At 41.1% G+C, this 26,182-nt stretch overlaps 1 protein-coding gene across 1 annotated transcript in view; it reads right to left on the bottom strand.

Moving 5' to 3' along the window:
• The window catches only part of TSPAN12 (tetraspanin 12), a 179,599-nt gene that overhangs the window by 64,378 nt on the left and 89,039 nt on the right, over nucleotides 1–26,182 (bottom strand). The window contains exon 5 of the mRNA XM_088456145.1: nucleotides 19,034–19,108. Within this exon, the coding sequence (XP_088312271.1) occupies nucleotides 19,034–19,108 (75 nt within the window). The remainder of the gene's footprint in view (nucleotides 1–19,033; nucleotides 19,109–26,182) is intronic.

Here is a 26,182-nt window from a genome sequence, read left to right as displayed (position 1 = left end):
GTATGCAACCTGGGTAGTTACTATCTACACTTTATGGCCACTTAATGTAATGTGTATGAATTGTGTACTGTGGGGCTGATTCAGAATTGTATGCAAACCAGGTGATTGACAGGCTGCGGCCATTTGCGGGGCAGAACGGGGCAGTGTTAGGCAGCATCCCAAAAAATGGCTCTGTGTTGGTCCCGTTTTCTGGGCGTGTTTAAGCCAGTGGCTGCATTCTTGTATGCAGCTTCACTGGCTTCAGCTGCTGTATGTGAAAACACCGTCCATCCTGAGTAACCTAAAGATGACCAATGTTCCAAGTTGGCACGAGGCGTCTATTTACATATATTAGCATCTAGACGTAGCAGCAGTGTTAAAAGCATGCAACTCTGAATCAGACCCTGTGTTTTTGAGCATCCTTTGTACTCACAGTGAAGCCACAACTCCTTTCATAGTCCTTGTACATCTGCTCCTGTTATTTTCAACTCGGCATAGGTAGCAATTATTTTCCTGTGCACATTGTACATTTGCACTTTAACCTAAATTGCATCCAAATCTGAGTCAGGTCCTCTATATGACACTTCCACTCCACACGTCCAGTTAGCAGCTATTGTTTTAGCTTTGCCTTCTACCGCTAGACTCAAGCTCTCACGAGCAGGTCTCTCTCTACCTCCTATTTCATGTCTGCACTTCTGTTGTCTACATCATGTGAACGTGCTCTGAGTTATGTAAAAGATGTATGTATATGATTGTGTACTTACTCTGTTTTTTGCTCATGTTGTATATTTATAATTTATAATGCTACCACACATATAAGAGTCCAGACCAGCAATGATGTACCAAATGACAAGAACGCAGCTGCTCCTAATGGAAAACAGCTAATTTCTACTACAAACAAAAGGGACATAATACAAAATAATTGAAATCTTGTGTTTCTTTAGTGGTGCCATGATAATAAAAAAAAGGCACAGTACTCAGATACCGCAGAAATTGTTTTACTAATTGAAGAAAAAAAAAGAAATGAAAACATCAATAAAAACATAATAAACATCACTCTCAGGGGTAAATTTACTAAGAATCGAGATAGGTTGAGTTTAGTACTTCTTAACCTCGATTTGCATCCCCAAATCTCGGGTGATTTTCCCGTTTTTCTACTCGGAAATTTACTAAGAAGTGAGTTTAGCTGAAAGTGAGATTGCCGATGGTGATGCAGATCAAGATATCTCCCCCGAGTTGCAAGTAAAGATGAGATTACTCACCCGAGATTGCAGTGTTTTCTCTCTGCAAATCTCTCCCGAGCTAGCAGCCTGCACATATCAGTGAGATATGTGCTTGCTGCTTGTGTGTTAGGACCTGTAAAAAAGGGTTACATTTTATTTTTAAAAATGAGGTGAGGTACCCCCAAAAGACTAACCAGCCCCGGACTTGCCAGCCAGTCCTGGTTCTTAAAATTACAGGGATACCTACAGTATCAACCCGCCACCCACCGCCCATGGGTGGCGGGGATAGCCCTGGGCTATCAGCCTAGGCCAGGGGTGCCCTGGAGAGGGGGACCCCTTTATTGGAGGGGTCACCAACTCCTCAGGGATCCCTGGCCTGGGCTGACTAGTGGTCAGGGCTGATGCTGCAGCTGGGGGGCCTGGTGAAAGGGCGCCCCTGGCTGTGGCATCAGTCCCCCGCTAGAAAGGGTCCTGAGCTGGTTTTAAATATATGGTGAACCTCACACAAATTTTTTCACCATATATTTAAAACCAGGTCTGGCCCTGCTGCCTGTTGCTGGTTCTTAAATTACAGTGGAACCCTACACATTTTTCCTCTGTAATTTTAAGAACCAGGACAGGCTGGCAAGTCTGGGGCTGGTTAGTCTTTTTGGGGGGGACCTCACATCATTTTTTTCAAATAATTAAAAATATTTTTAACAAGTTACAAAAAAAAAACATACACAAAATACAATGATTTGTGTATGTTTCAGCCAAACTCGCAGCTCTGGAGGTGAGTGTCTAAATTTGACAGAGAGTTTGCAGATATCTCACCAGAGATTGTCATCCCGATTCTTGGTAAATTTGCGAGCTGTATCTTTTAGGTGAAAATTACTTCAAAGTTTGGCCGATGGTGAGAAGATTCGAGTTTGCTAGCTCTCCCAAGTTTTGCAAGTGAGATGAGAGAAATCTCTCTGTAACTCACCCGACTTTGCCTTTAGTACATTTTCGATTTGAAAAACATGCCTCATCTCACCTGAGATTGCAATCTCACCCAAACTCGATTCTTAGTAAATTTACCCCTCAGGGTCATGCTTCAAATAGCAGAAAATATAATGGGCCTGATTTAGAGTCAGGCACAAAGCGGCTGCAAGTGCAGAATTCAGTGGCAAACAGATTTACTATGCTATGCTAACGCTACTGTCTGTCCATCTACGCGAGTATCCGTCCATACCCAAGCATATGGTCACAACACCCACTGTTTTTTTTTCTTGTCTGCAGCCGTCATCAGTATTGGCACTTACATACCATGCTGGGTGCAAACTTTAAAGTATAAATCTATGGAAGACTCTTATATTCGCATATGAGGGGGTACCCAATTAGCCGTGGTAATTTACCACGGCTAATTACCTTGCCCGGGGCTATCCAATTAGCCCTGAAATCGGCCTTACACTGGCACTTATCAAGGGTGGTTTTCTGGACCTGATGTGTCCCAAAAAAGAATCCACGATAATTGCAGTTTTTTCACCTGAAAAAAGGTGAAAACACATAGATCCGCAAGCTTATCGCGGCACCTATGTGTTTTTGGGAGAACTATCCTATTATTACGACTGCAATAATAGGATACGGTGAAAAAAAAAATCAGCATATCGGGGATAATCGTCGAAACTCAGTTTTTTGACGATCACGGGGATCAATTAGCGCCCGAACAATGTTTAGGGCTAATTGGATACCGCTCTTAGTCTTTTTTTAAATGAGTCTATCAGCACAAATGTAATATTGCAATAGATTACTGTTGTGAGTTAGTGTTTGCCTGGCGATTTCCGTTTTTCACCTTATGAAACCTCAAATCACTGAATAAATACGTCAGAAGGAAGTTTGTTGTGAACAGTTATTATTTAATATTGAGATCACTGTGATTTTTATGGTTCAACATGCCCAGTTTAATGACAGTTCAAGGACTGTGAGCTTCAAGGAACTGTGGGGTTAGAGAAAATGACATATGTAACATTGGGGCAGATGTACTAAGTTCTGGAAAGTGATAAATTGGAGAGTGATAGACTACCAACCAATCAGCTCCTGTCGTTTTTTAAAACACAGCTAGGATCTTAGTGGCTGGTCGTTTATTACTCTCCAATTTATCATTTAGTACATCTCCCCCACTATCAGTTCAGAATATTCTGAATATGTAGGAAGTCCTACAGTAACTACCTAACGATACTGGATCAGAACCTCTATACACTCCTTCCTATACCTTCTAATATCCTGCTTATACCTTCTAAGGATGACGCTAATTTGCGTACGCAGTCATACAGTAAATAAGACTTAAGACCTGGAATCTGTGGTTCCAAAGCACAAGTATTATTCAAGTAAAAGTACAGTCAGTTACACGCTATTGATCCAGACACAATTCGGCGCAAAGGAATTATACAGACCCAAGTACAGTATACATACGCATCGCTTCCGGACCAGATGTTTGGCATCAGCAAGAAACCCCTCATCTATCAGCATTCAGCACGAAGACTAAAAACCCAGTGTTGGAGCACACATATTTATATCCCCCAGGAATACACAAAACAATAGGGAAGTTTGTTGCTGATGCTATTGGTTCCCAAGAGGGATACATCTGTTACAGAGCATTTAACAGGCTGATTCAAATAGACACAACCCAGCCTCCAACAACTGAGGGTGCCTAGATTCCCACCACATGCAACATCCTAACAGTTATTCATATCATATACATTTTGTTGCTTGAAGTCTCTGCGGTCCATAAGTTGAGAATGTATGATGCGATCTCCATACCGATAATACCGGAATACTGTGGAAAGAGTACGCATCAGTACAAAACCAAATCTTTATTTCATAGCATTTATACTAAATTAACAAACTTAAATCTTATACCTTAAGGCTTAAGGTGAATATGTGTATGTGAATATGTAATGTGTGGGTATGCGGGGTTTGATATAAAGACGCTAGTTAACTGGGGACAGATGCGTGCGCATTTAGCTACTAAACGGTGTTTTCATATAGGATCTTATGCATTCGCTAATATGCGACTAGTTAACAGCGCAATTGTGCGTATTACTGTGTATATGAGAAATGATGAAAGATGCAATCGCATGGTGCTAATAGTAATCTCGCCATATGTACTTAATTATGAGGTAATCTAAAATGGCGCTGGGGCGGCCATTCGCAAAATGGCGTCTTGCAATTTCATTTCCAAGATGGCGTCTTGTGGCCAGTCGCAAGATGGCGTCGCCGCGATTCAATTTTAAACTGATCTTGTCTCAGCCAATTATCCAGCTTCGAAATACCTTTTTCTCTCTGGGATAAAAAGTGAAGGTTTACTGATCAGCATTGACTGAGAATTAAGGTAAAAAAGCATAGCGTAATAAAGTGTGACAAAGTAAAAAATTATGTAATTTAAATGATGAAAACTGCAATATAAATGAAACGGGTAATTGAGTGAACTACTGTAAGAGTTATATAAACACATCTTTAAAACCTAGACAAATGGTTAAAAGACAGAAAGAATAAGCCAGTAAAATGTTTGTGTGTTAATGCAATATACTACCATAATAAGAAGTTATAAAGAAACACATCAGAGCTCCATTGATCTGATTCTTATCGATAGTATCAAATGTATGCAATATATTAATCATATCAGCTTCCTATAGGCATTACAAGGCTTACACAGGGTGTTTCACTCACTATTGGCCCCTTAGTTTTTCTTATAACTTTTAAAGTAATTGACATAATTTAGTGAAATGTGACACATACATATCTTGGTCTATGAGAAACATGAGGAAGTCATAGAGAGTGATAAAAGTGTTCGCCATTAGCATCCAGGCCAGCTGTTCACGCATGCCTGAATTGAAGGCCAGCAGTTCACCACCCTAGTTAGTAGGGCAGTCCAAAATTCAAATAGGGGAGCCACACCAACTGCCAGTGAGGATGCCGGTAAGGATGTCAGTGAGGATGCCAGCTGATGTGGTTCACCTATTTGTATTTTGGACTGCGGTGCAGCCCCACCTCTGGAGCACCATTGCTAGTTAGTAGGTATTCCTGTTTCTGACAGTGGTGTTGTGTACTGGGGTGTCCACATTCATTGTTATGTGCCGATATGAACCTTTATCGACTACAGTAGATCTGGACAATAAATAAGCAATGTTCAGCTTTGCACTAGTTCATATCGGCACGTAACACACAGACACGAGGTGAGGGTGTGTCAAATTACAGTAAATTACATCAATTACTTTAAAAGTTATAAGAAAAACTTTGGGTCCAATAGCAAGTGAAACACCTTGTATAATGCAGCTTTGTGTTATGAATCCGGCTTTACACCAGGTACCTGTGGCAATTTTACTAACTGCTTTGAATTAAAATTTTTGACTCGTGTTTGTCATTCAGAGACTGCATTCTAGGGTCGCCATTCACCATTCAATTGCTATTTTGAAATATTTACTTTAAAACACTATTGAAACATGTACAAACAGTCTTGCACATGGCTAAACAGGCTAATACATGCTCATTAAGTATAGGTATCAATCTGTGGTGTAATTATAGGCCCTAGAGCAGGTCCATAACAAGAACTTTGTAGGCCCATAGCAACATTTTCAAGGGACCCCCAAAGCATTTCTCATTATGCAAGACAATGCCACAGTACTTTTATGCCACAACGTAGTGTCCAAAGTTCACATTATGCCACCTTTTTATGTAAGATCCGGCAGAGGACTTCCTTTTTAACTATTTTTTTAAATAAAGCCTTGTTTGAAGACTGCCTATAAATATGGACTACAAACAGGAAAGCTTATCCTTGACAAAGTGCATGCCAGCACGAAACGCGTGGATACTGGGATCTGAGACATCCGTCAAACCCGGAAGTACCATACCACTTCTGGTACTCCGGACAAACGCCGGTGGGAGGGAGACGAACGCCAAAGTATCAAGGACGCGACAACTGCCAGAAAGACAGATAGGAATAGGGAAAGTTAGTGAGTACATTGCCTGTATCTCCAAACATCGAGTTGAAGTCATTATCCTGCATGGCACTATTCCATCTACACTTCCCACTAGTCGAGTCCCACCACCTTGCTTAAAGAGCTATAAACATAATACTGTGTCGGCATTCTGGCTCCGGGATTAAGATAGGCGTCTGTATTTCGAAGTCTATCTTAAGTCCCTTGTCGGGCTTCTGCTGTCGGGATATAGACCGGCGGCATCCCGTCCTGAGCTTCTAACAGCCCAGAGAGATAGCCACAGAGACAGAGATGCCTGAGTGTCCAGGGGAGCTGCTGCGGCGCATATCTCCTCCCAGCAGTTCCCAAGAGTCTTTGAGTGACTCATTGAATTCCTCTCTTCCATGGCTCTGGATGGCAGGTGAATGACAGGTGATGTCTAAATATTATATTAAAAAGCTATAAATTATTATTTGGGATTTGTTGTAATGGGGGGTTCCATATATATATATATATATATATATATATATATAAATATATATGTGTATAAATATATAGACACAGTAGATATATAAAATGACACAACACACATGGGTAAGTGCTGCTACATTCTTTCAGGACTGCGACTATTTCAGTACATAAAGATAGATTACTTTTTCCAAAGTTCCTTTGTGGTCATTGGAGGAGATATCCTGCTTACTGGCGTTCTTCACAAACAGGGAATAGAGAATTAAAGTTATCATCTGTTTCCAAGGTGTTGTCAGGTTGTGGGATTCCTAGATTGCTCATTATTTCAAACCTGATTCCATTTGGGTCACATGTTATGAAACTTCCTATGGATCACAGACCTCTAGTATAAAGCCTGTTACTAACTGTGTCTCAGTGTCTGTGCAACGTTACTTTCAGGTCTTTCTTGGACTCCTGCCAGATCCCTGCTGTGCCTGTGCGTTGCTGTGGACTTTGCTACATCTCCGCTCATGTTCCAGCTAAACTTCTGATGCCAGTTACCAGCCGCACTACAGAGCTCAGCATAGCCAGTGCCTAAGTATTGCTTTCTGCTCCACTGCTGTGGTTTCACCTTTTGCTGCACTATTTACTTGGCCTATTTGCCTTTCACTCCTGTGGACATCATATCCATCTTCGTTACAGTTGTCAACTGCACCGTTACAGTTTTCATCACCGCATTGCGGGGCTCAACCCCGTTCCGGAACCTAGTCACACCGCAGGGCTCAACCCAGTTCCGGAAACCACACCGCTTCACAGGGCTCAACCCTGCTTCAACTTTCATTGCATTACGGGGCTCAACCCTGCTCCGGATTCTAGTTACATCGCAGGGCTCAACCCTGTTCCGGGACCAGTCTGCTTTACAGTGCTCAACCCTGCTTCAACCTTATTGCATCACAGGGCTCAACCCTGCTCCGACCTCAATACATCACAAGGCTCAAACCTGCTCCGACCTCACTGCTTCACAGGGGTCAACCCTGCTCCAATCTCATCGCTTCACAGGGCTCAACCCTGCTCCATCTTTCACCGCAACACAGGGCTCACTCTGTTCCGGATCTCCATCACTACTGGGTTCCACCCACGTGAAGCTTCTCTATACCATCCTGAGGTGTTAGCCTCATACTAGACTCGGGGTCCCCTACCATATTACTTTTCTGTGTTAAAGACTATATGGGGGGTTTTCTCCTATACTCATTATTGCTTATGTGAACCTCAGTGTTGTTGAGACTTTGGGCCTCATTCAGAGGCGGTCGGAGGATGCAAGCGGTCGCTCAGAAACTGGGCGGTCGCTTGCATCCTGACCGCCCGCCTCTGTTTCGGTCATTAAGCTGTGGGTTTACACCCACAGCTCTAACGACCGCTAGGGTGATGGTCGCGATGGTCAGAGACCATCGCGACCATCGGGGCTTGCAACAAGACCCTAGGGTAGGGTCTCACTTGTCGTAAGCCCCGGAGAGCTTCTGGCTCTGTCAGAGCCGGAAGCTCTCCACTGACATCACTAGTGATGTCAGTGGGGCCTCCCCCAAACGGTAGGTGTTCCCATGGGAACGCCTCCGTTTGGGCTGCCACCCCCCCGGCCCGCCTTCCAAATGGTGCGAGCTGTCAATCAACATCGACAGCTCGCCCCCTTTGGAAAGAGACCCGCTATGACCGGCGCTGTCGGTCGTAGCGGGTCTCACGTATGCGCACGAAGGAGCCGGCTCCCTCGTGCGCATGCGCACTTGACAAACATCGAGGCGGCCGTGCGGTCGTAGACCGTATGACCGCCTCTGAATGAAGGCCTTTATGTGAGACGTTACTATTATATTTATCCTGTGGTCATTCCTAAAGCCACCCCAGTTTATTGTGCCTAGTAGGCCTGCCTCCTCCCAGGAGTCTCAAGTGTCGGCAGCCATGACACATTACTTGCTGCGCTGACACTTACATTTGAATGTTTCTAATTTTATAGAACTAAGCACCAGAGGCTTTTTTTCACAATCATCCACTCCTGGAAGTCATTTAGTCAGCCATTTACAATTGGTATTGGGTTCACAGTAGCTGAAGCAAAAAACAGGTATAGTTGTGTATCATTTGCATAGCAGTAATAGATCAGGCCATGATGTCTGATTATTTCACCCAGTGATAGTATGTATAAAGAAAAAAGTATGGGAAATATGATACAACTAATTGGAAAAGTACAGTAGTGGCACTGGTGACGAAGAGTATGTCCAGAAGGTATAAATATGTTGTGGCCTTGTCACAAAACAGAATATTACCACCAATATTGCTGCAATTCCAAACAGTACAGTCAGTGATGAATTTACTATTTGTGTTGCCTTATAAAATGCATTTTAAATAAATTATTACCATAAGTGTTATTTATGCCTCAACAGCTCATATCCCATGGTTTTATTGGATAAATAGATTGATGGGACAAGTCCACCAGTAAAAAAGGAAATGTATTATTATTATTATTATTATTAATGATAAATAATAATAAAAACAACATATTAATGTAAAGAAAATATACAGAAGGTAAACTCTCATTTCCACAATGGTATTAGCAAAGTTCTGTACCTCCTTAGACCAACTGAGAACATACAACACTATGTGGCATATTTCATTATATATTATATTTTAATAAAGAACAGACCAAAACTATAGCACATTCTACCAGTTCCGACTGGTGCTTCAGCTGTAATCAACTTTATAGAACAGGAAGCCCTTTTCTGCCTCCAGTTTTATCTTTATATAATGCCATGGAAAACGGAAGTGAGATGTTAACAGTTAAGACTGTACATTAGGAACAGTGAGTCGATAAAAGATTTGCCTGGAAAGTTTTGACCCAGAAGTGAACTTCTGTACCTTATTGTACATCACCCCAAAATGCACCTGGGAACTATGCTTTCGACTGTTGAACTGTGAGTGCTTTCTTTAGTAACATAAAATATATTCAAATATCTATTATATATCTATCTATCTATCTATCTACACACACTCTATGGCTACTTTATGAGGTACACCTGTAAAGCTGCTTGTTAATGCAAATATGTAATCAGCCAATCAAGCAGTATGCGCACATGGTCAAGAGGTTCAGTTGTTCTCAGATGAAACACCAAAATGCAGGAGATAAGTGACTTTGACAGTGGTATGTTTTTTGGGTCCAGAGTGAACGGTGTGAGTATCTAAGAAAATGCTGATCTCACGTGTTTTTCAACATCTTCTAGCAGTTAAAGAAAATGATGTGCAAAAAAAAATAATAAAATCCAGTGAATGGAAGTTCTGTGGACAAAATTGTCTTGTTAATGAGAGAGGTCAGAGTAGAATGGGCAGAATGATTCAAGTTGGTAGGAAGGCAAGCTATAACAGTGATATGCAGATAATCATCTCTGAATGTACAGCAAACAAAACCTTCTGGTGGATGATCTTCAGCAGCAGAACACCACACAGGTTCCCACTCCTGACAAATAGGAAACTGAGGCTGCAGTAAACCCAGGCTCACCCGAACTGTACAACTGGGTTTGGAAAAATGCTTCCAGGTCTGACGATCACAATTTCTGCTGCAACATTCAAAAGTCGTGGTCAGAATTTGGCGTACAAAACATGAATCCATGGATTTGTCTTGCCTTGTGTCAATGGTTCAGCTGGTGGTGGTGGTGGTGGTGTACAGGTTGAGTCTCCCATATCCAAATATTCTGAAATATGGAATATTCCGAAATACGGATTTTTTGTGGCATGACTGAGGTAATGAAACCTTTGATTTTTGATGACTCAATATATGCAAACTTTGTCTAAGTCATAAATTATTAAAAATATTGTATAAAATGACCTTCAGGCTATGTGTATAAGGTGTATATGAAACATAAAATGTATTTCATTTCTGTACACAAACTTTGTTTTAAATAATTTAAAATTTCGTATAAAATGACCTGCAGGCTGTGTGTATAAAGTGTATATAACACATAAATGCATTATGTGTGTATAGTTGAGTCCTATTCCCAAGATATTTCATTATAGTATGCAATTATTCCAAAATACAGAATATTCCGTTATCCAAAACACCCCTGGTCCCAAGCATTTTGGATATGGGAGACTCAACCTGTATTGATGTGGAGAATGTTTTCTAAGCACACATTAGGCCACTTAATCCCAAATGAGCATCATTTAAATCACACAGCCTAGCTGAGTATTGGTGATGACATGTGGCCACACCCACAGTCTAACCATCTTCAAATTGTTACTTCCAGCAGATATCATGGCATGTCACAATATAAGTGTATTTCAGTGATTTTCACAATCACTAGATCTCAATTCAACAGAGCAACTTTGGGATGTGGTGGAACAAGACAGTGGTGTAAGTTCATCCCAGACGCCCGGAGGCAAGTTATAATTTGGTGCCCCCCCTCGTCACTGTAATGTAGCAATTCGCATGCAGACAGGCTAAAGATAGACGGAGGCGGCAGCTGATGGTCTGACATGGAGCTCTCCACTAGTGTATGGTAGCTTCTCAGGTGCCCGGGAAGGGGTGCCATGTATTGGTCTGCCGTGATGTTACACTCCAGGTACATAGTAACAGCCCTAAGTGGGGTGAATATGTTGTGGACAATGGAGGAACTGCCCCTTCAGAGCTGGAGCCCAGCGGCAGGCACCTCCATTGTCTCCCATAGTTCTGACCCTGGAACAAGAGACTAACAGCATGAATGTGCAGCAAACAAAGAAGCAGGTAGATGCTATAGCATGATGTTATCAAGTCAACATCTACTAGAATCTTTCATGAGTTTTTCCAGCACCTTGAAAAGATGTGTTGAAGGCTGCGCTACACCTGTATATTCTGTAGGATGCTAGCTTTGGGGTTAATAGGGATTAACTTTCCCTAATATAATGTTGAGAAAGAACAAAAGGAGGTTCTCCCCTGGCACTTCACCTATAATGCAGAATATATATGTGTATATATATAGATTTCAAACTACAATTAGTAGATGCAAAATATAACAATTTATTAGAAAGATATCACAAGGTGTGCAATTGAAATATACCAGTATATAGTGGTCTAAAAATATACAGATATAACAAACAAACATAAAACAGACAGTGCAAAAAATTGTAATTGATTAAAGGGTAAGATACACCTCTGGGCGTTTCACTCTCCCTTTGTCTTTATTAAAAGAAATTGGAGTGCGAAAAAATTCCCCGTACTCAGACATTTGTCTCCAATGGAAATGTTCCATATATATATAATCAGTGTCCCAGGAGTGAAGACAACACCTCTATTGTGGTGAATAGCAGTTGACGCACTGATGTGGTGTACAGTCCTCGCAAGGATGAATGGGAATAAGTCTCACCGTTTTCGTGCTAAGCTGGGTTGCTGGTGGGAACTTGTGAACAGAGGTGGTTTGCCGCCAAACACTTACCTCGCTGTCATCAACATGTTTCACCCAGTAACTGGGCTTCATCAGAATCTTGTATCCATTCCATGATGAATTCAGACTGCTATCCAATCCATGTCCATCATGTTGAGGTTCAAAGTAAATATACCAGACAAAAAGGTGTCCCAGAGGTTACCCTTTGCATTTTCCGTAAGTGGGTTACCCCACTGCTACAAAGAGCTTGGTTATCCTACCATTGCTTTTGTAGGAATATAGGGGTATTGTGACACCTTCTAGCTGTGATATTGTGGAACCTTCTTTCCTCAGCCAGCTGGTTAAATGTGTGCCGCCATCAATACTTTTAAAGAACCTAACATGCTATTGTTTGAGCAAGTATGTATGCTGGGGTAAGAGAACCAGTACATGAGGCAAGGCTTATAGAAATAATTCTGAAAGCATAATGATGATAACACACACACACACACACACACACACACACACACACACAACAGGTGCACGCACAGACTCGGTCATAATCACTAACATCACATAAAAGGTTCAGTTTTGAGTAGCATTCAATCTTTCACTATTTTAGCCTTTTCCCCCATCTAAGTAACTGTGTTGCTTTCTCTTGATTAAAATAGCTTCCTGTGTTTAAAATAATGAAATTACATTTATGCATAATGACTACATATGACACTACCTACCAAAATTATTTGCAATACACCCCAGTTTTCTGCGAACAATCCTCTGACCTAAGTATTGCTAAGTATTAGGAAAAAACAAAGCCATGTCCTTTGTGTGCCTTATTAAATAACATTTTTGTTGCAGTTTCCAGACTTTTTTCTATCAGCGTTGTGTGACTAACAAAATAAGCAACTACTGTTTGACTTGGCACTACAGCTCATACAAATGTAAGGCTGGAAATAGACTTGTGTTTTATAGTTATGGTCTGCACAACATAGATAAAATACTATACATGCTGTTTGTGATAGTTTGGTAATGCAAACAAATAGTTCTGTATTCATAAATTATAGAGATTACTATGACAACGTTATTCAGCATACATTTAGATCATAAGGAAAACATTATACTAAAGTGGCTAAAACCTAAACATAATACTAAGCACTGCAAGTAAAATACCCTGCTGTAAATGATAGCCATCATTTTACTCTGAGTATAATGACTGGCTCCTAATGCTTTTCTGGTTGTGCCCTACTAATTAGGATACCATATTAATGGTTAGCAATGAATTGAAAGCATACAATGAACAATATTATTTTAAAACTTCATGTGAAAGGAATACATTCAGGGGTCTATTTACTAAGCAGTGTAAGGAGACAGAGTGAAAAGTGATAAGAAAGTGATAAGGTGCCAGCCAATCAGCTCCCAACTGTCATTTTTCAAACACAGCCTGTGAGATGACAGTTGGGAGCTGATTGGCTGGCACCTTATGACCTTCTTATCACTTTTCACTCTGTCTCCTAACACTGCTTAGTAAATAGACCCCTGAGTTATAAATACATATTGATATGCAAACATTCCCTACTTAACTTCACCTTGCCAGAAGCCATAATAATTTTTTACTAGTAGTTTTGAACCTGTCATATGCCGGGTGAGCTCTCAACCTGTTATTATTGCCCTGTGCCGATGCTGCAGGGTTCTCACCTCCTGGTCTGTCCCATCTCCTTTGCTGTGGTGGGAGCTGCCCCGCTTCCACTGTACAAAATGGAGATGCCTCCATTACTATATAGATTATTTTTCCTCTGCATAAGGAGCATAGAAAATTAACTAGGCACTATGCAAAACCTAAATGTGGTAGGTATATGAGAAACTTCTGAGTCATTTCTGTGTACTCATTCCTGTTATGACATTTGAGGCAATGTAAGATAGTATAGTTTATCCTTTTCTTAAACAGTTGCTTTTTTCAGTTATATTTTAAAATTATGTTCTTATGTAACGCTGGGTATCATTTTAAAACATACAAGAGCTGAAGTATAGTGCAAAATCTTCTTTGGTGGGACCATGTGCATCTTTTTTCACAAATGTGTCTAGATTTACCCTAAAACATATGGTTTTATGCAACAAGACTGCAGAGTTGTTAGAGGAGCAGGTTTGATGGAAGGAGATAGAATAAAGTGTAGGTGTTCCTTGCAAAGTACAGAGTATGTACAGCAGTGCACCTTATATTTCAATTAGCGGACTGAGATTATTCACATTAAATAGTGGTGTACATGACACATTTTAAGTGTGGTACTTGTCATACAGAGGGCTGCAAGACCATTTTCACACCACAAAAGAACTGGTGGTCTTTAGGTCTTGTGAGTCTTCTAGTTATAATTTGGAGAAGTATTTCTGTGCCCATGAAAACCAAAGCTTCACATCCAAAAAAGTGCAAATATAGCGAAGGCAGTAATAAATGTTGATAAACTGATCACTGTGTATATATAATGAAAGAGGTGGTTCTAAAGTGGTAGGAAGATGGACTTTTGATGTAATGTTAAAGTTTGTAATGACAAAAAATACCTTATAATAAGTACGGTTCATTTCAATTAAGTTTATTCTTTAAATGTTTTATATAACTTAAGCCATATGTCATTCTATATATTTTTTTCCCCAAATTTGCATTAATAACTATTACTTTAAGCTGCCCTATTCAAATTGTTCTGAAGATGGCAACAGCATAGTAAAACCAAGAGCCAAAATTATAATGAAAATTAAAATAATACATATTTGTTATTATACAAACACATATTTGAAGTTAGAAATAATCATATAATTATTTCTTTACAAATAAAACTCTTAAGGTAAAAATATGTGCAATATTACATATCATTGACCAAGGCAGAGTAATACAGGTACATTAGAACTGAGTTTATTAATAATGGAGGAAACTAGATCATTTTTACAATTTATAGATCCAGCATCTGACTTTTCAGACAAAGACACAATGTCCTGGAACTTTTTTTTTATAGCTGGCCCTGTCTAATATTTAGGGCATCCCAACACCTTATTGAGCTCAGACAAAGCTGAAGTTAAAATTAAGCTTTAAAATTTGTGTGCCCATGTTGTCGCTATTTCCATATATATTTTTACAAAATCTCTAGCAGACAATGATAATGACACCTTATTAAAATTCCTATATTAGTTTAATTTTGAAACAATAGCTTTAAAAATACAACTATGCTTATTAAAATCAATTCAGATTTAAACATGCATCAATAACGTGTGTAAATTAGGGGTGAGCGGGTTCGGATTTCTGAAATCCGAACCCCCCCCGAGCCCCCCCGATCCGAGTCCGATCCGAGTCAGGCTCGACTTTTCCCGCCTGACTCGGATCTGAAATCGAGGCAAAACGTCATCATCCCGCCTTCCGAGTCTCGCGGGTTTTGGATCCTATATAAGGTACCCGCGTCGGCGCCATTTTCTCACTCGGCTGTGGACAGTGAAGAGGGAGGGTGGGAGTTAGGGCTGGCTGGGCTGTGTAGTGTAGTGTAGTGCTGCTGTTGTCCACTACTTCAAAGTCCATAGGGGCTGGCTGTGTTGTGCTGTGCTGCTGTTGTTAATAGGGGCTGTGTCCACTACTTCAAAGTCCATAGGGGCTGGCTGGACTGTGTTGTGCAGTCAGTTCTCCATAGGGGCTGTGTCCACTCCAAAGTCCTGTGCAGTGTCCCAGTCCTAAAGGGGTGCTGTAGTGTTGTCCAGGGGGTGCTCTGTCCATCAGGGGTGCTCCCCCCAAGTGCTAAAAAAATAATATATTTTCTGTGTTTGTGAATTGTGTGCGCAGTAGCCGCACGTGCATCAACAAAGTAGTGCCAAGCGTGCGCCTGTGTCATAAGTAAAGGGCCGGCTGGCTTGACCGTTAAAGGGTGCTGTAACCCCCGAAAGTACACTCCAGTCCAAACCAAAAAAAAATTTATTTTCTGTGTTTGTGAATTGTGTGCGCAGTAGCCGCACGTACATCAACAAAGTAGTGCCAAGCGTGCGCCTGTGTCATAAGTAAAGGGCCGGCTGGCTTGACCGTTAAAGGGTGCTGTAACCCCCGAAAGTACACTCCAGTCCAAACCAAAAAAAAAATTATTTTCTGTGTTTGTGAATTGTGTGCGCAGTAGCCGCACGTGCATCAACAAAGTAGTGCCAAGCGTGCGCCTGTGTCATAAGTAAAGGGTCAGCTGGCTTGACCGTTAAAGGGTGCTGTAACCCCCAAAGTACACTCCAGTCCAAACCAAAAAAAAAATAATTTTCTGTGTTTGTGAATTGTGTGCGCAGTAGCCGCACGTGCATCAACAAAGTAGTGCCAAGCGTGCGCCTGTGTCATAAGTAAAGGGCCGGCTGGCTTGACCGTTAAAGGGTGCTGTAACCCCCAAAGTAGACTCCAGTCCAAACCAAAAAAATATATATTTTCTGTGTTTGTGAATTGTGTGCGCAGTAGCCGCACGTGCATCAACAAAGTAGTGCCAAGCGTGCGCCTGTGTCATAAGTAAAGGGCCGGCTGGCTTGACCGTTAAAGGGTGCTGTAACCCCCAAAGTACACTCCAGTCCAAACCAAAAAAATATATATTTTCTGTGTTTGTGAATTGTGTGCGCAGTAGCCGCACGTGCATCAACAAAGTAGTGCCAAGCGTGCGCCTGTGTCATAAGTAAAGGGCCAGCTGTCTTGACCGTTAAAGGGTGCTGTAACCCCCAAAGTACACTCCAGTCCAAACCAAAAAAATATATATTTTCTGTGTTTGTGAATTGTGTGCACTGTGGCTGCACGTGCATCAACAAAGGAGCAGCACCAAGCGTGCGCCTGTGTCCCATAAATAAAGAGCCGGCTGGCTCATTTCTTAAAGGGTGGTGTAACCCACAAAGTGCACTACTCTCCAGCAAAAATAAAAAAATATTTTCTGTGTTTGCGTGCACTTTAGCTTCACGTATATATCAATATAACATAAATGGAGGACCAAACTTTCTCCGATAAAAATAAAATAGGGAAAGATCAAGAACCACTTCCTCCTAGTGCTGTTGCTGCTGCTGGGAGTTGTTCATCATCCCAGAGAGGAAGTAGGAACATCACTACTTTTACTAAACAATTGACCCTCCAACAGTCCCTAGCGATGAGGATGAAGTACGACAGCAGTCATCCTGAAGCAAAACGTATAACTGAGGCCTTGACTGCTATGTTGGTGTTAGACGTGCGTCCGGTATCCGCCATTAGTGCAGTGGGATTTAGACAATTGATGGAGGTAGTGTGTCCCCGGTTCCAAATCCCGTCTAGATTCCACCTGCATCCTCAAAGCAGCAGCGACAAGCGTGCGTCTGTCTGTTAAAGGGTGGTGACACCCTCAAAGTGTGCTACACAAACAATAAAAATATTGTTCTTTTTTTTCTGTCTTTGTGAAATGTGTGGGCTGTAGCCGCACCTGCATCCTTAAAGCAGCAGCGACAAGTGTGCGTCTGTCTGTTAAAGGGTGGTGTAACCCTCAAAGTGCGCTCCACAAACAATAAAAATATTCTTCTTTTTTTTTCTGTCTTTGTGAATTGTGTGGGCTGTAGCTACACTTGCATCCTCAAAGCAGCAGTGACAAGCGTGCGTCTGTCTGTTAAAGGGTGGTGACACCCTCAAAGTGTGCTACACAAACAATAAAAATATTCTTCTTCTTTTTTCTGTCTCTGTGAATTGTGTGGGCTGTAGCCGCACTTGCATCCTCAAAGCAGCAGCGACAAGCGTGCGTCTGTCTGTTAAAGGGTGGTGTAACCCTCAAAGTGCGCTCCACAAACAATAAAAATATTCTTCTTTTTTTTTCTGTCTTTGTGAATTGTGTGGGCTGTAGCCGCACTTGCATCCTCAAAGCAGCAGCGACAAGCGTGCGTCTGTCTGTTAAAGGATTACATCGGTTACAGCATCCAAGTAGGCATGTCAGACAGTCCGTACCTGTACTGGCAGGAAAAAGAAGCAATTTGGAGGTCCCTGTACAAACTGGCTCTATTTTACCTGAGTTGCCCCCCCTCCAGTGTGTACTCCGAAAGAGTGTTTAGTGCAGCCGGGAACCTTGTCAGCGAAAGGCGTAGGAGGTTGCTTCCACAAAATGTGGAGAAGATGATGTTCATAAAATGAATTATCAACTCTTCCAGGGAGACCAGCCTCCAGAACGTACAGAGGGACCTGTGGTTGTGGATTCCAGCGGGGACGAATTAATACTCTGTGAGGATGAGGATGTACACACTGAAGAGGGTGAGGAATCGGTGGATGAGGAGGATGAGGATGACATCTTGCCTCCGTAGAGCCAGTTTGTGCAGGGACAGATTAATTGCCAGCTTGTTTTGTGGGGGCCCAAACGAACCAATCATTTCAGCCACAGTTGTGTGGCAGACCCTGGCGCTGAAATGATTGGTTTGTTAAAGTGTGCATGTCCTGTTTATACAACATAAGGGTGGGTGGGAGGGCCCAAGGTCAATTCCATCTTGCACCTCTTTTTTTTCTTTGCATTATGTACAGTTTGGGGCCTAGTTTTTCAAACTGCCATCCTGTCTGCCACTGCAGTGTCACTCCTAGATGGGCCACGTGTTTGTGCCACCCACTCGTGTCGCTTAGCATAGTCATCCAGCTACCTCGGTGCAACCTTTTGGACATAAAAACACTATTGTGAGGTGTGAGGTGTTCAGAATAGACTGGAAATGAGTGGAAATTAAGGTTATTGAGGTTAATAATAGCATAGGAGCAGAAAAACCTACAAATTCTGTGATTTTAGCTGTTTTTATGCTTTTTAAAAAAAAAATACAGATCCAAAACACAAAACCCAGAACCCAAAACACGGAAGGGTGGTTTTGGCAAAACCAATCCAGATCCAAAACACGAAGAAAGATCCAGATCCAAAACCAAAACACAAAACACGAAAAGTGGCCGGTGCACACCCCTAGTGTAAATATGAGGTTACATTTTCTTTCTTATGTTTTCTTTTAACACTTGGTCTTAGATAGTTGACCTTTTAGAAAACACTGTGAATAAAATATACTTATATTCACCATTATATACTCACTTGACTTTATTTGTTTTACGTACCGCTATTTCCTGTTCATATGTCCACACACCACATGCCAACTCAATGCAGAAAATGACCAGTAAACTTCCAAAATACTACAAAAGAAAAAAAACACAATATTAAGGTACAAAACAGTATTACAGTAGCTGGCATTTTGTGACCTGATACACTGAGTAAGCACAGTCTATTTAAAAAAGTAGATGATGAAGGTCACACAATATATACTAATATATCTGGAGAAACACTGGGGGACTGGCTGGTGAGATGCTGGGGGGCTTGCTGGAGAGACATGGGGGGCTGGAGAGAAGTGGAGGGGCTGGAGAGACACTGGGGGACTGGAGCTGCAGAAACACAGGGGAATGAGGCTGGAGAGACAGAAGTGGAGATGAGGCTGAAGAGTATATCTGTTGGTACATGTGCAAGCGGGAGCCACTGGGGGGCACTACCGTTTATTTCGCCTATGGGTACCTGCTATGCCCCTGATTCCCATTAGACTTAAAGAGTTACTATTTCATTTGTATCATTACACAACTTCTTTCTCATGTAAAACTAATCAGGAAATATATGTTATAATTTGCCTAAATAATACTCGTAGTTCAAAGCATGCAGGGTGAATAGAAATGCTTATTATTTAAGTGCACAACATGGGATAACATGGATTGTTTGTCTTTGGTCTAATTTGAATAATCGATGCTCAACTCTGGCAGTTTAAATTACAGTGTTTAAGAATGAAACACTAAAATAAGGGTCTTCTAAATGATATTTATTTGCATAATCACCATTATTTGTTGTAATTAAACATAGATGATTTAGTAGACTACAACAGTGCTTGGGCAGGCTGTACCACAAAAAAAGTGTAACGTGTACCATACAGTAATTATCCATTTTCTCCTCTTCTCAAATCATTTACTCAAATGCATATGACCACTGTCTCCCTCAGTATAGCTTAGAATGCTGTAAGTGTAACATTAAATAAACATGCTGGAATTTGAGAAACAGGCAATAAATTCCAGCTATTACTCTGTTTAGACCAAAACATTACAGATACAGTTATAATTTATAGTCCTCAGCGGTTTATTTCTTTACCAGCAGAACAGAACATTTAATGTGCAAAAAAAGAACATTCCAGATATTTATATCAGGAGCTACGGTATAGCAACTGTGTTGCTTTTAGTGATAAATGTGAGATTTTGTCAAATATTTTCTTTATTTTAGCAACATACTGTAATGGCATTTCTGCTACTATCAGTCTAGTTACGTGTGAAACTTTTTTCATGTCATGTTATCGGTATCAGTTGAACACCACTTCTGACATAAGCAAAAAAAACCTCAGACACATGTTATGATTATTTGCGACTATGTAACTCAGCTCTGAAAGAGGAGCAGTAAGCTGTAAAAAGTCTGGCAGATTTATCTATTTCAATAAACTGCCATAAAACAAACTGTATATCACAACTGTAGGTAAAGTGTAGGACATAGAAATAACGCAGGACTCTGTCCAGCTTACAGACCTCGCATTCCTTCATGAAAATCTACCTGCTTTCACAGAAGTGAGTTATATTGATTCTGTTACTTTTGCACTAAACCCATTTATTTTATATCTCCAAACTGTCAAGTTGACTAAAAGACCCTTTAAAATAAAATAAAAATAATAATAAAAAGCCCAACATTTCTTGAATAGATCAGAATTGCATGGTCCCTTTCTTACAACTTTACATACTTAACTTATGTATAGGACAAACCTTATGTTACACAAATCTTATCTTAGGGCCTGATTCAGCAAGGATCGCTATTTTGCTAATGCGCAAGCAACACAGTTGCTAATATCAGCGGTGATATGCAAATAATTGCATTTGCATTGTGATCACAGCCTAACATAAGGATGCCCACTTCCCCTGTATACTTTAGCAATATAGTGAAATAATCGGTAACATCGAGTAACATCGGACCCATACGCACAGTTAAGGCAGGTCAGACCTCACTCAGGAATTGCTTACTTCAGTGCACGCTATGAGGCCCCAGACTGCGTATGGTATTGCAGTGGATAACTTATGCACGCCCATGCAACAGCGTTCAAATGCCCTGGCACACCTGCATTTCGCCGACCAGCCACTAGTCATCATCCACAAATGACACTTCCTGTCAATCACTCTGCGATGGGTCTGCATAGCCACTGCGATAGCAGTGGCCGGTTCGCGCACTGCGATGCATATGCATGTGCAACAATCGCCCAATTGCGTGAGTATTAGCAACTGCTATCCTTCCTGAATCAGGCCCTTAGTTTGTATGCTCATAGAGATTTCTATACCAAATATTTATTATTTGTGATTATTATGTTATTTTAATAAATCATACTGTATGATACAATATAATATATGCTGAGTAGATACTTAAATGGTGGCATCAGGCAGATGCTTTCAATGCAACCACTTTTCCAGCTAGAAATTCATCGAATTCAAATTGCTCCATGCTGAAACATTGAGGATAATGTTCTGTTATACCGAAATGATTACCCTCAGAAAATGTTGTATGCAGTGTTTTCTGAATAGGCAAGCTCTTACTCCACCATTAGATCACACCATGAATTTATTGGCATCCAACACCTCCTGGGAAAGTGTAGCAGTGGTAACACTTTGCTACAAAGCGAGGCTGGTGAAAATGAAGGGACTTGTCTAAACATGAACAACCCCTTTAACTAGGCTACAATCTGCTAACAATGAAGAGAGTCATCGGCGCTCTCTCACTGAGGACACTATCAGACCAATTAATAGTGTTTTCTGCCTTAAATGGGAAAGAGGAATCCGGAACCTCCTTTAAAAGATCTAAATGATGAAGTTATTTTTGGCACAGGTCCTACCAACTGAATAGTCAATAACACTTCTTTGAAATAAGCTTCAGGATTATAAAAAAACTCATCGCAAATGAAGATGTATAAATTGGACACAAATAATGGATAGAAAACCATCAGATTATGTATGGCACAAAGACATAAATTTGCATACATTTATTGTAACGTGTTTCACGGGTACACTATCTGCTTCCTCTGACTTGTTTATTATGTCAGTAAGTAGATATGCTTGTAAATATGATGTGTGAATATATTATCCATGAATTTAATAGTTATAATAATGGCAATAATAGAAAATAACATAAAAAACCATTGTAAATAATTCATACAAAAATCATAAAAACTATAAAAATAAGCTGTATTAAGTAGTAAAACCATATTGTAAACTATAGCATATACTAAATTCTAAAAAGAATAAAAAAACTATAAAATGTCATTCTGTGTCTGACACAGTACTGCTAATATTGAAAAAAAACCACTAAATTGTGATATTGGATTTATGCATCTTCATTTGTGATGAGTTTACAATAAACCTGAAGCCTATTTTAAGAAGTGGTATAGACTCTTCAATTGACCAGACCTGCGCCAAAAGGAACTCTTTAATTTTCATTCTGCTAACAATGCAATCCCCTCCTCTTCTATACACAAACAGCATTTGTCCACTCACCCATCACCACTGTATATTCCTCAAGGTATTCTGTAGCCTTTTGAGCTCATATTTCATAAAACAATTTAGAGATTTAAGTATTCAGGGCCTGATTCAGACCCGCTCGCGAGCGCTGAGCGCTCACAAGCGGGTCGATGTTGGCCAAGTGCGCATGCGCACGAGGGAGCCGGCTCTGTCATGCGCATGCCGAAGACCCACATAGCGGGCAAGCCGTCGCTATGGGTCTCGCTATGGGTCTCGCTACAAAGGGGGCGTGCTGTCGATGTTGAGTGACAGCACGCCCCCTTTGGAGGGCGTGCCGGGGGCGTTGCTGCCCAGACGGAGGCGTTCACCGTCTGTGGCCGGCCCCACTGATATCACAAATGATGTCAGTGGGAGTGCTTTTGGCTCTGATAGAGCCAAAAGCACTCCAGGGCTTGCGGAAGACGAGACTCTACCACAAGGGTCTCGTCGCAAGCCCGATGGTCGCGATGGTCTGAATCAGGCCCTCAGTCCCTTCCCCTTTTTACGCTTAATCTCAAAGCCTGGATTTACTATTTTTATGAACGGGGATTTTTATTTGTGAGTCACACATTTAACTTCCCAGTGTGCTACCCTAAAAAGAAATATGATAGTAAACCATATGAAATATTATACTTTAATATAGCCAGCAGTCTCTTAGCATTGACATGGATAAATATTAGCATATTCCACCTTGCAAAATTGCTCAAATTGCAACAAGTTACTATGAGAGCAGCAACTAAGATGTACAGATAAGGCCAGCTATATCCTTGCCACTGGCGAGGCAAATCGCACCACATATAGCGCAAGACGCTCGTCCGCGAGCGGATACGCGCACTGCATATGCGACCGCTCCTCCATAAGAATGCGTGGTGTGATCGCAGTACGCGCCATAGCATATGTAGGTGCAGGGAATCACATTTGTGGCGCGATCAGCCACAATGTAACTGGGCGCATCTGTACTGATAAAAATGTTCAATGGATTTAAGGCCAAGACTGGGCCACTCTAGGATATCTATTTTCTTATTTTAGGCCAGTCCACCGATGCTCCTACAATGTATTTTAAATCAATGTCCTATTGGAGGACACACTTTCTCCTAGTTTAAACTATATTGAAGATGGTAGCAGGTTTTTTTCTAGGTTTTGTACAGATTCCCTGATTCTTAGTTGCATGTAGCTCTGAATGTAGCCGGACCAAGCAATTCATTTTTGCTTATAGCACATGCAGTGTGCATGCACAGCTTTGCCTATGCACGGGTGATTCTGTCTGTGATGGATGTCGCTGTTTCTTCATGTACGAAAAAATTTCAATTTGTGGGTGTAACTGGGTGAATGAATGCATGTAAGAGAACCATCACCTGGGTGTGTCTTGGGCATGCTGCCAGAGTTACTCAACATTCTGAGTCCTGTGTATGAAGTGTGGATGCCCAATTCAGCTGTATCTCCTGCATCTAGCATATGACATGTGTAAGTGCTAATAATAGTGATGATTGCTGCATTTGCAGATGGAGTGTTTGGGTGTTGTATAAACAAACATGTGTACATCCCAGAATACTGCCATAGACTCAGTATCAGGCCCATATCGTGCACCTATCATCTCTTCATCAATCCTGGCAACTCTATCATCACTGCTGTAAATGACAATGACATGATGATACCAATGCAATACTTCACTGTGGGGATGATGACCACATTCTGCTGTGCAGTGTTTCATTTATATTCAAATTATTAATCATGCCACAAATTTCCACTTTATTCTTGTGAGACCACATGCCTGTTTGCCTCTTTCTTCCACATAGAAAAAAGACAATCCCAATAAAAAACAACAACCCACCTGCACTGTGTTGACTATGCTGCATGACTTTCTAAGGCTGATCTCCAAGCACATCTGATAGGGGCCAAACATGCAAAACACATACAATTCTAAATACAAATGCAAGTTGTGCATACAGTATGTACCGGGTGTCAATTTTGCAGATTTACATTGTACAAATTCACACATGTGCAACTCTAAATCATGCCTCTTGTGCGACTGTGGAGCTAATATATTGCACCTATGCAAATTTGATCTTGCAATTGTAAGAATTTATGAATACTTTTTACATTTCTATTCTATTTCTATTTTTCATATTTACTGGAATATTACTGGTTAGTTTATGGAAAGGATTTGGAATATTTATTTTGGTTTGATATGTACTAAATATTTTTGGGCTGATGCAGAGCTGAATGGAAGTTGCCATAATTGCTCCTGCATTACATGCATGGAAATAAATGCATATATTCACCAGTATGCAGATTTGTATGCATCTCTATACAAAGGGTACCCCCGTACCAGGACCAGAGGTTCATAAAGGCCCCAATGTTCAGAGGGACACAGACCAACTGCACTGGCCACCCATTCGGCACCATACAATTAGGCAAAAAACAAAAAGCATTCAAGCCGGCAAGGGAAACGTGGTCACAGTAGTCTCCTGGCCCATGCTGTGCTGCCTGCAAATAGTAATGAATGACATCACAACGTCATTACGCATGATATTGCACCCACGCTGGCCCTACACTTCTGTCAATACCACCAGGGCCACGTAGGAGGAGCAGAAGGAGCAAGGCGAACGTAACCGGGCACAAGTAGAAGCACTGACTGCAAACACTCTCCTCACCCTTCAGGCAGCCACAGCAATTAAGAAGTGGAAGAGACAACTCGAGTAACACTGAATGGAAGCAGCCTGCATCATCAGTGACAGTCTGAGACAGCATGTTGTAAGTGACAGTGTATTCTCTCTGTCTCTCTCATCCATTGTAAGATTAATACCCTTCTATAGGTGAGTAAGGCTGAAACTAATAACTTTATTGGGGCATGATTAAGATCCCAAAGGGAATTGAGATGTCGCTCATTTTATTCACTGTGTCTGCCTACTGTAATAATTTTACAATGGATTAAATATATTTCTACTATTTTTAGAAGACGGGTAAGTGCCTCTCTGCTTTTACCTGCTGCATATTATGTGTGCTGATACCCATGGATTAAGCACACATATGATGGGTGCAACCTTGCTGCTGGCAATGTGACCATGAGTACAATATTTTTTCTGTATATATATATATATATATATATATATATATGGATATATATATATATATATATATGTGTGTGTGTGTGTGTGTGTGTGTGTGTGTGTGTGTAAATATATAGTAGTCCGGCACTCTCATAAAAGCAATAACTGACCCGGTGCCTTCACAGTGCGATCACGCATACATAAAAGTCCAGAGGTGCGGCACTCACAGCGCTTGTAACAGAATAATTAGCATATACACAGAGTGTATTTCAACGCCTTAATCTGTATTGATTTTCTTCAGGTTATATTTCCTGAAGAAAATCAATACAGGTTGAAACATTGAAATACACTCTGTGTATGGGCTAATTATTCTGTTACAAGCGCTGTGAGTGCCGCACCTCCGGACTCATATATATATATATATATATATATATATATATAGATATATATATATATACAGTGCTCGAAGTGTGTTGGTATGCAACAGTATGGCATACCGGCACTTCAAGCGCTACACAATTTTTTTTTTCAAGTTTTAGGGACAGGGGGCGTGCCTCCGCCTCCGCTCGCTACTGTCAGGCACTGACACGCTGCTCACAGG

The sequence above is a fragment of the Taudactylus pleione genome, unplaced genomic scaffold, assembly GCF_031769625.1.
Source record: "Taudactylus pleione unplaced genomic scaffold, aTauple2 ptg000041l, whole genome shotgun sequence".
NCBI classification, from domain to species: domain Eukaryota; kingdom Metazoa; phylum Chordata; class Amphibia; order Anura; family Myobatrachidae; genus Taudactylus; species Taudactylus pleione.
The sequence above is the reverse complement of the archived record's forward strand: the minus strand, read 5'-3'. Positions and strand labels throughout refer to the sequence as shown.